This window comes from Olea europaea, chromosome 22 (genome assembly GCF_002742605.1).
Source record: "Olea europaea var. sylvestris chromosome 22, O_europaea_v1, whole genome shotgun sequence".
NCBI lineage: Eukaryota > Viridiplantae > Streptophyta > Magnoliopsida > Lamiales > Oleaceae > Olea > Olea europaea.
In genome coordinates, this window is record NC_036258.1 from 3,589,562 (window position 1) to 3,601,233 (window position 11,672).

An 11,672-nucleotide genomic window follows, 5' to 3' on the forward strand; every position below is an offset into this window, starting at 1 on the left:
GAAAACTCATTTTCGTCTTATGAGTACACATTGATCAAGGATTTCGTTATCGACTTAATTGAATGAAATACAGATCATAATCTTTTATTATCTAAGAGTGACGAATCCTCTATTGGTCATTCACAACCTTCATACGATTTTTGACATACTCAAGCGATACCGTATTAACGGCCCTTGATAGAGCAACATCCAACACCATCAAAGCATGACTGTCCTCATGTAAGATACTATGACGACCTCAAGTCAAAGAACCAATTCCACTACCAAACGTTAGAGATTAACGACTGACACTCAGATAGTTATCCATGTGGAATCTCTCGACAAGTCTCCAATGTTTTGTTCTGTAACAAAATATCCACGTGTTCATTCAAATATCGCCACACTTTAGATTGTGATATCAGCTATTTACTTCACAAGTAAGAAATGTCACATGTGATGGTCTATCCGTAATATCGATATCCGTATCTCGTTATTATTTACGATTACGGACGATTTAAGATTCATTCATATGATATTTGTATCTCATAATCACAACTTCTTGTGATTAACAAATTACAAAGATTTGAATCTACGAACTCTATTATTGTATATTAATTAAATAATAGACCTGTTATTAAATTGCATCAAATATATATTAAAAATATTTATGTCCAATGTTGATTGGACCTAGAGCATAACATCCCTAGTGACACTTCGAGTTATAATCATTGTTTTCAACAATGTTTGATGAATGTTGCTAAATCAAAAATTGTAGTGATTGAATGCTTCAATTAATGTATGGATTGAAAAAACAATAGATAGAAATAGGTGAAATGTAAGGGTTAACAGAAGGTTTTTGAAAGATGATTTGCAGTATCTTCAATGGAAGATTGAATGGAGGTGTTCGAGCGAAACCCGCAAGCGTATGAGATCGTTGACAAGTAATAGAATTGATTAGTTGAGAGTATAGTCTCAAAAGGATCAAATTTTAATTCAAGTTTACTAATTATATATGAAATTCGAATTATGTAAAATGAAAGAGAGACTTTAATTTGATTTTTGCTAAATTAATCTAAGAAAGCAATAAAAGTTTGAATTTTATCAAATTATGGATGAATGTATTGGATTTCGACTCCAACTATTGTTATCTATTTCGATTCTTGACTTGAAATCTAGCCCTCGTTTGGCCTACATTTAATTAAATTTCACTTTTCTCTCTCCTATTTTTTAATCACAAAATTTTACATAAATAATATTACACGAAAACCAAAAAGTTTTCCTTCTTTTTCAACCAATCATTCTTTAAAAAAATATATTATACCCATTTTTATTTGAAAAAATGGAGGCCAAACAAAGGCTTAGTTTTGTTTATGTGTTCTTAACAATCGATAAAGTTAATGCATTTAACTTTTCCTTTCAAGATAAATTAAGGGGGTGTTTGAGCCACATTATTTTGGTAATAATGTATTCTTGAATAGTGTATTGACGGAAAATGTGTGGTTAAAAAATAAGAAAATTTTTTTGATCTGCGTGTAATATTATTTTATTCAAGAATGTGTGGTTGAAATGATATCAAATCACTATTTAAGAATATATTTTTTTGAAATAATGTGGCTCAAACAGGCCCTAATTTTATTTTAACCACTACCAGAATCTATTTTTACCTCGAATTCGAATGGTTAAAACGCAATAAATTTTAGATTATCTATATGATTTTAGAAGTGATAAATGTTATTCCTAATATTGATTGCAGATACGTTAATTTTTTTCGCATTCTAAACTTATTGTGAGTTATCAACACTATAATAAGCAACTAATTATCTAATTGATTGCCAATCAATTAAATAATGCAATGGATATGCAAAATTAATCAAGAAATACAAGAACTAAATTAAACTATTAGTCTTAAATTTAAAACAAATAAACAATATGGTTCATATCATCAATACCAAAAAATAAAAATAAAAATTAGCCTAGCATGGTTTTAAATAAATTACAATTCGTGAAAGAAACAAAAGATGTTGATCTTCCAATTCAAAAGTTGAATTTTTCAATTTCTCGATGTAATTGGCCTTCAATTCTTACTAGGCCTTGATCTTCTTTCCCAAAAGTAATGAACTGACCTCTTATTCTTGATGAATTTGATGATATTATTGTGCATGAAAATGCAAGACAGATTTTTTTTTAATTTTTCTCCCAAGTTCTCTATTTATAAGGGTTGAATTTAGGTCAAGAAATCGTCTTAAAATTATTACCAATAAGAGTTTGAATTAAGAAAAAAACTTATGTGTCACCAAAAAAGTTAGCTTAGGCACGCATACAGTACACCAACCGCGTGCACACAGGCATGTTGACTTGCTCTCGGGTCATGAAATTGATGTCTTACGAGTGTTCCAAAAAGCCATGCGCACGTGCCGATTTGCATCACGTCGTCCCTAAGAAAAATAGATTTTGACTTAATCACAAAATTTTTAAACATAGTTAGGTAGTTTGTCATTGGCTTCAAGATTAGAATTCCCATATTAAAACTATAAACTACTTCGAAACACATTGTGAAGATTAATTTCTACTCATTTAATACAAAATCGACATGTGTGTGTGTGTGAAAATTCATGTCAAGTATCATAAATTCATAATGTGATTCAAGCCCCCATCCTCAATAGTCAAATATATAATTTCTTTTCTGTAAGATGCACACCCCTAAACTTATTTTTTTTAACTCTTTACCAAGGTGTGATCTAAGGTTAAATTTATATACCAGTCCTCACGCTCTCTAACTTGGTTCGATCTTACTAATTGCAGCACAATATATCAACAAATAAAGATTCTCCTTATTTTTTATTGCTTCAACCCCCAAGAATCAACTAAACTAATAATGCCTTATCAAAAGTTCAATTCTCTAAAATAAATGTTTAGGGCTTAATCAAGGCATGTAACAACCTTTTTTTTTTTTTTTGTATAGATATTTTTTCTTTTGTTATATCTTATGTGTGGACTCCTCTTCATTAAGATTTCCAAATGATCCCTATAGCAAGATTTTGACCGATGATTTTCAAGTTAAATGACTTTAGGGCATTAAGTCTTAAATACCCTTATATACTTGATCACTTGGATCATAAAGGCTACAAAGAGGCATTTTACAAAAAGATACATTTTTTTATTTTCATTCTTTTGTTTCCTTTTATATAATGATTAGTGCAATACCTATTATCAAAAAATCAATCCATAACTTAAGATTTTCATCAATTTTTCATCTTATTAGCCTTAGACAATACATATAAAATTTACCCCACATGGAATACATATTTATCTCAATGTCTCCCTACAAGCGAAACTATTCTAAATTTGATTTAATGATGTATAATTTAGTGGTTGTTTGAATTTACCATATAAGGTCCGCTGTATTTTATTTTCAACATATTCAAATTTTGAATCAAATTATTTTTCATCATACAAAACATAAATCTTGTGCCCAAAAATATTTACTTTCGCATGAATAAATATAAATCAACCATAGCGTGTAACTTTTTCACAATTTATAGCCTAACACGTGGTTCTAAATATATTCATCATAATAGGCAAATTTATCTAACCCACACAAGCATACAAAAACAAAAAATAAAGTTGACAATAAAATATTTTTTTGGATTTTTTCACTCAAACAAGTATACAAAACAATAAAAAAAGATTATGAAAAAAATAGATATTTCTCTACTTCCAAACTTATAACAGACATTGCCCTCAATATCTAAAAATATGACAAGTCATATACAAAAATAAGGGTAAAGAAGGAAACTAAGTACTCCCATGATATAAATCTGCAAGCGGTGGATAGACTAGTATAGAAGTGCTGAATCACTCCCTTCTCTAATGTGTTCAGGTGTCATGTTCATTCAAAATAATTATAAAATCAACGATAATATGGAACTTTTTATAATAAACTCAAACGCACCCTAAAGGGAAATAGAGGGATGAAAATACCTTATACTACTATAAGTAATAAAAATTATTAATTCTATATCTAAAAAGCAAAGTAAATGAAAGGGAATAAAATTGGATTACCTCCCAATAAGCATTTATTTTTAGTCATTAGCTTGACTTTGATATTCTGCATCATGAAATTCAAAAGAAAACTTTTGATGGGTTGCTTAGTTTGCTTATTTTGACTTTGATTCACTTTTCGTTGATTCTCAAAATTTTGACCTTGCATCCTTTAATGTGATATGACTTGCCTATTCCATCCGATTCAAAATCAACTACTTTAGACTTCTTCTTCCTCGAACTTAATCACAAATTCAATTGTCGGACAATTGACAAAGTCAAAAGAATGTGTGTTAATTTCATAATAATTAATTGCCACTTCTTCAATTGGTTCCTTTATAATTAGTTTGTCTTCTTCTTCGTACTCTTTTGCAATAATTGATATCTCATCGAATTGAAAGGTCGTTTCATAGTCTAAATTCACCAGCACGGTAATTCGTTCCTTTCAACTTTTTCAAGTGAATTATATCCTCATCTTTTAAATTTGTCCCAGAATATGGAATCTCTTGTACGTATTTTGCTTTCGTCCAACATAGCAAGTTCAAAATAATGTTTGCAAGTGCCTTCTCATTCAACAGGGAGGGATCAACTCCCTTAAGAATGATGTCATCATCTGGATATGTAAATACATATTTGTCCTTAGGCATGTAGCATTCATCAGATTTATCAATTGCTTGTTTTCGACATCTTAAGTATTGTTTAAACCATAGAAGCTTGGATATGAAGGGATTAGTGCATATATACAAGTATTGTCTAGTATAATGCATCCCATTACAAAGCTTATATATTATGTCTTCTACAATCACATCCTCATCATCCATGTCGAGATTATTTGTTGCAAAAAATTTTACTCTTTTGCCATCATTAAGATCCTACATATATTGTTGAATAGTACCTAAAAGAATGACAAAAAATTATTATAAATGTGAGTTAGCATCATTTGACCACTTATTAACTAAGGCCATTTGTAGAATTTTTACCTTTGTTTCTGATTCTTGTAGAGAGCTTTTAGAGAAAATTGCCTTAAATCAATTTTCTCAAGTAACTCTTTTAACCAAACAAAGCACTTTTTAAAAAACATTTAAATATGTTCAAAAAACAAATTTTTAAGCAACTTCTAACTTCTTAAAAGCCTTGTCAAAAGCGTACTAAATCATAGGGAGTGTTTTTTTACTCTTTTGCCATCATTAAGATCCTGCATATATTGTTGAATAGTACCTAAAAAAATGACAAAAAATTATTATAAATGTGAGTTAGCATCATTTGACCACTTATTAACTAAGGCCATTTGTAGAATTTTTACCTTTGTTTCTGATTCTTGTAGATAGCTTTTAGAGAAAATTGCCTTAAATCAATTTTCTCAAGTAACTCTTTTAACCAAACAAAGCACTTTTTAAAAAACATTCAAATATGTTCAAAAAACAAATTTTTAAGCAACTTCTAACTTCTTAAAAGCCTTGTCAAAAGCGTACTAAATCATAGGGAGTGTTTGAAATTTCGAACACATGGCTATTTCCTTCATTTGCCCATAGTCGATGTGCATATGATTACAAATTTTTTTGGGACATGGATGATCCTTTTCATGAAAGAAATATTCGTGTTATCATAATATTAGATTGGTTTTGGGCACCACTCTGTGTTTGAAGTACTAATTTGTTTCCCCTGCTAAACGAGAAAAAAATTTGAGTTCTTGATGGTTTGTCTAAATAAATGTGATATTGCAGCATCCGTGCAAAAAGTAACAAGAAAATCAGGAAAAATGTTAACTTTCAGAAAAAAAATCCCAAAACTCAGTAGCACCCCCACAAAATCTGTAGTTTAGCAATCCAAAAAAACACCTAATGAACTCAACATTCACATTTACATTTGCTTCTGAGCTCACAGGTTGAATAAAAAAGTTTCTTATAATTTATGGCAGCAAGTTTGCTCCTCGGTCGTTGCACCTTCAGATATGAACACAACTGTGGGAAGAAGAGAAAATCCGATGTACAAATACGAGCCCAGTATTCAGGAGCATAAGAAAATGATGCTGCTGCCTAAACCAGAGATAATTTTGATTCAATCCCTTTAATCTCACCCCTGATGAATAAACAATAAAGCAGATTAGAAACCGAAAGTATACAAACTGCATGGACATAGGCAAATTCAGTCGACACCAAACCACGAGTAGTGACAGAAGCAAACAAAGCTCAGCAACATCAGAATTACATAAAGATAGTCCACTCTGTAGTAAAACATAGGTTCTTGCTTTTGTACATCAAGTGATGTGTGTATCACATGCGTGTTAATTTACCAGCCCAAATCTATGTACTCAAACGATACCAAGTATTACTTACAAAATTGACTACAACAGTTGTCATTTGGACTGCTTTGGATTAAATTATATCGGTTTTGGAACTCGGTTGTGTTAATTTCAGGGTTAGTCTGCTTTCCAGTTTATTATTGGAACCAGAACTCAGAAAATACGAAAACACAAAGCAGAGAGCAATCACAGAAGGTGAATGACATAACAGCGTTAAAAACCTGTCTCCTCCGGCGGCATTGTACAATGTACCACGAACGGACCACCACATAGCAAGGGATAAGGATTCCGGCCAACTGAAGAACAGATATCTGATACTGAAATTTTCAAAGAAAAAGTTGAATTTCCACATTGGAAGAAAAAAATGTTGCATATGAATATTTTTTTAACGCCACCAAAATAAAACACAGGGTCCAATAGAATTCCAGCAAGAGATTGCAAATGCAAACTGATTTCTCAAACACACAAAGAAATATAAAAATTGGACTTACATGGAAGAAACCTGATGACGCATGAACCATCCCAAAGTCTCTTGTGACCAATAAAGTTTGGCGTATCAACAAGATTAGCATCAGCTGCAAAGATGGAAAACCCACATTTCACATATTTGCTAGAATTACAAATTCTACATCAAAATTCACACCGTGCATATCTTGGTTGCTTACAATGATCACCACAGAGCGAAAACATGCAAGAGTTCGACTATTTGCAACAGTATATTCCTCGTAGTCTGATTGCAGAAACTGGTGATCAGCTGTCGTAAAAGTAAAAAAATGAGGATCACGAAGACCAATGCGTTGAGCCCATGCTTGCCTGAGGTAAGAAAAGAGATTCTATGAATTTCAACAAATACCTTCATGAAGAAACAAATACCTATAATGTAATTTGGTACACACTAGTAGATACGTCCAGATGAGATAGTAAACATGATTTTAGCTCATGTTTTGTTTATCAATACTACAAGTTGGCTACATTTCATGTACACATTTCATCTTAAGTGAAAATTTTCATCAAAATTTCTGCATTTCCTGTAGAACCTCAGCATTAAAGGCTAATTACCCATCATTCAATGCATGCAAGTCAAGAAAAGTGGCTTTTACTTTGCTAGCCACCTAATATTTATTGTATGCAAGTCAAGAAAGTGACTTTAAATTTATGACCAACATTTCTCCCAGTTAAAGCACTTATGTTGTTACTATTTATCCTTCCTACACTTGCCATTTACATACTACTTACATTTCCACTACACCGATAGAGGGTAGAAACCAGATAAACTTGTCAAAACTAATTTGCTTTGTTAACATTTGTTAGGTTGTACTTTGTATAGATTTTCTGTATGTACCCCTTTCTTCCATCTTCTCTCGAACAAAGTGATACCAAACTTGAATGTGCTTAGTCTTCAAATGAAATGCAGGATTCTTTATCAGGTACAAAGCGTTGTGTCTATCACAAAATAGCAATCTTCTCTTGTTTGTGTCCAAGCTCCTCCATTAACATTTTTTTTCTTCCTCTTTACTTCTTTGCCAAATCTCATACTTGAGTATAATTTGAAATTAATAGCAAGACGAGTAAAAGTTTTCTTATAATCTTGCATATTAAAGCGTTGGAAGATTTTCTTCAAGTCGGTCTTCCTAAATAAAGACAAATTTTCCTATTATTTTTGTTTCGGTAAATTTGCATCCATGGAATCTTATTTGCTGGTCCCTAACTTCTTCATTTCAAACTCCATAGCCAATTGTGCCTTCAAGTCCTTAATACAATCTTTGTTGGAGTCTGCTACCAATTATCGTCAACAAACAACAACTACCTAGTGAAATTACTATCTCCAAATCTCAAATCTCATTTAGTAGGCACAAGGACCTAACTGAGTTTGTTGTAATCAAGTCTCGTGATGAAGGATTAAAATCTCTTGTACCAAAATCTCGGTGTCTATTTGAGATCGTATAGAGTTTTGTACAACCTACAAATCAATTTCTCTTTTCAATTTTTTTTTTTTTCAAAACCTTCCCGTTGGATGATATAAATTTCTTCGAGTTCTCCATAAAAATATGCTTTTCTTGACTTGCATGCAATAAATGCTAGGTGGATAGCAAAGTTAAAGCCACTTTTCTTTATTTGCTTGCATTAAATGTTAGTTGACTAGCATTTAATGCTAATGGTAAAAGTCTACAGGAAATGTATAAATTTTGATGACTTTTTCATTTCAATCGGAAAATGTCTACAGGAAATGCAATCAAATTTTTTTAATATTTATGTTGAAATTATGGTCCCATAATTAATGAAGTATGTGACAATTCCACTATAAATAGAAGATGCGATTAGAGAAACAACGATTGAGAGGTGAGAAGAGAGGCAATGAGTTATCTAGTACATATAGTAGAGAAAAGAAATAGTGAGTAGATAGACAAGTAAAATTATGGAGAGAAAAATATAAAATTCTTATGAGCCACGTAAATATTTATGTCCATTTGTAGCTGTATTTTTCTTAAATCCACTTTAGGTGACTCATATTTTTCCTCACACTATACTATTTAGTCCCTGTTTGAGTCCCATTTTTTTCTCAAAACTAATTTTCAACCATATTCTTCAATAAAATAATTTTACACGTAAGCTCAAAACTTCTCCCTATTTTTTGTCCGAATATTCTACGTAACATTCCCCATAGGGCTCAAACAGGGGCTTAATATCATCTAATTCTCCTTACCAAACATACCAATAAGATCAAGAAGCAGAACATGAGATACACTTTAATATCGTTTTAGAAATTCACTTCAATTACTGCAAACCAAATATCTATTGATGAATTCGTGTACCTCTCGGTCTTGAATATGCCATGCTGAATACTAGACATTCAACAATGAAAATTTTCATAAGACACTCCAGAATATACCTGATATCAATAGTCATAACATCAACATTACTTCTCGGGGGTGGAATTGTATAATTGGGTGAGAAAACCTGTTAAAAGGAGACATTAGTTTCGACTTTCATATTTCCTCTGTTACGAGAAGATCATAAATTCTGACACAATAAGAAAAATTAGAGTAAAATTCCAACCTGATAGCATATTTCACAGGTTATACCACCCTTTTTATTGCACCATCTCTGAATGCACTTCCTATGGGCAAACTAAATTTCAAACACAAATAAACAAGAAATATCAATGTTGCTTCACTGCTTCAACTTGCAACAGTTGAACAAAAGAAATGATTTCTTTTAGTAAATTATACTACAATCAGAACTACATAAAGGGGCTCCCATTTTTTCAAATTGAACAACTGAAATCTGGGCACAAAATATGGATTTTATCAGTATTATGTGGAATGGAAGCACCAAAAATATGTGAAAACTAGAAATTAAAAGCACCCACCAATAATTAAAAACATATGAATATAAACAAAAGTAAAAAATCCAAAAATCTCAACCACAAAATACAACAACAATTAAAGCAAAAAAATAAAAAAAAAACTATATTCTATATTAATTTATTAAAGCTGTAACCAACCTCTCACAGCACTGTATTGAGAAACCCGTGAATCCATTCTTAATAGTCTCATGCCCAAAAAAAAAAAAAGGAGGATTATAAAGAGTAGGCGAATATTCAGATTTCCAATAAACTCGTTTATGAGTTAACCAATTGACCCCAAAGAAGAAATTTTTATTTGAAAAAAAGACATAAATCATATAACAAAATGGTATAAACATTAAAGGATACATTTTCCCCCACAAAACCCATTTGAATTGTCTGAAAACTTCAACCCAAGATTTAAAAAGAAATATCCAAAAAAAATAAATCAGAAAAGGATGCAAAGGGTCAAATAATTAAAGAAAATCCAAGAAAAAATACCCAAACAAAGAAAACAAATAGTGTAAATGAACAGGAAAATAACTTTTTCCAACTATATTCCAGAACGGCAAGCATCTAAAAAATAAAAAATAAAAAAAAATAACTTTAAAAGAAAAAGTGAACCCACAAAAATAATCAATAAAGGACAGTAAAAGGTAAATAAATACAAGGAAATCCATCGGACTTTGAGAGTTCTCTTGCAAGCATTACAGGATAACTAAAAAAAAAAAAATTCAAAAATGGATTGTAAATGGAAAGAAATACAAGAAAATTCCAGAAAAATAATTGGACCTTGAGAGTACTCTTGCAAGCATTACAAGATAACTAAACAGTTTAAGCCCACAAAATATAACTGAAAAAAGGACTGTAAAATATAAAATATCCCACAAAAAATTGGACCTGAAAATTCCCTCACAAGCTTTACAAGAGAACGAAAAATTAACATAATAAAATTAAGCCCACAAAAATAATTCAAAAATGATCGTAAAAAGTAAAGAAATACAATAAAATCCCAGAAAAAAAAAAAAAAAAAAAAAACCTGTACCTTGAGAGTGCCATTACAAGCACAAGGAGCCTCCATATCTTTTTCGTCATCTTCCTCTTGACAAATCCTACACTCTCTCATACTTTCCTTTGTTGAACTTCCTTCACCAATATCTTTTCCATTAAAGCTATTGCCTTTTTTCAAAGAAACCATTTCACTAATTGCATTAACATTCTCAGCAGCATTATCATTAATACTAGTTTCTCTATCACTCTCTGATGATGACCGTTCAAAGCATGCAGCAGAAGCTATTATTCTATCCACACAAACCATGAACTCATCAACCATTTTTTCTCCTCTCAAACACAATGCACAAATTTTGAGAGAGAGAGAGTGGGAAGTGGCGTGTTGGGTCGGGGGTTAATAAAGATGGTGGACCGGTAGAGGGATAGTGGTGAAGTTACGAAATAGTGGACATTTTCGAGGTGTGAAAATACGAGATTATCCCTGATTGGTGGGTGTATTTACACGTTTGTTACGAGAAATATCTTTGTCCTTACATCCTTGTTTAACGCTGATAACAACTAAAATAGCGTGTTTGGTGGACAAACTTTCCTAGGGTTTCGTAATAGTTTTTAAAATATATCGAACAATAGTTTAAAAAGTCGAATCGAGATAGTAAAAATAAATAAATAAAGCCATTGTTTGAGTCACGTTATTTTTTATATGCATTTTTTAATAGTATATTGATAAAAAATATATGGTTAAAAAATAAAAAATGTATTGAATTTACATGTAATATTATTTTATTGAAAAATGTGTGGTTGAAATAATATTAAATTACTGTTTAAGAATATATATATATATATATATATATATATATTTTTTTTTTAATAAATGTGGCTCAACCATAACCTAATTAATCGATTATATTACGTATACATAATGCTTTACATGTACATATTGTGTTGAGATGTGACTATGTTAGAATTTCTTTAACAACAATGCTACTCCTAACT

General features: G+C 31.0%; 1 protein-coding gene across 2 annotated transcripts; it reads right to left on the reverse strand.

Annotated features, from left to right (window-relative positions):
• Positions 1-5,717: 5,717 nt before the first annotated feature.
• On the reverse strand, positions 5,718-11,075 carry LOC111371406. Of its 2 annotated transcripts, XM_022993379.1 has the most exons (7): positions 10,714-11,075; positions 9,380-9,451; positions 9,213-9,280; positions 6,988-7,135; positions 6,814-6,897; positions 6,544-6,639; positions 5,718-6,099 (listed from the first exon to the last, which is right to left on the reverse strand). In XM_022993379.1, exons 1-7 carry the CDS (start codon positions 10,999-11,001, stop codon positions 6,094-6,096), a joined length of 762 nt encoding a protein of 253 aa, XP_022849147.1. In that variant the 5' UTR covers positions 11,002-11,075; the 3' UTR covers positions 5,718-6,093. The 2 variants fall into 2 exon arrangements, with proteins under 2 accessions (XP_022849147.1, XP_022849146.1); XM_022993378.1 differs by having other exon boundaries at positions 5,718-6,639.
• Positions 11,076-11,672: the final 597 nt, after the last annotated feature.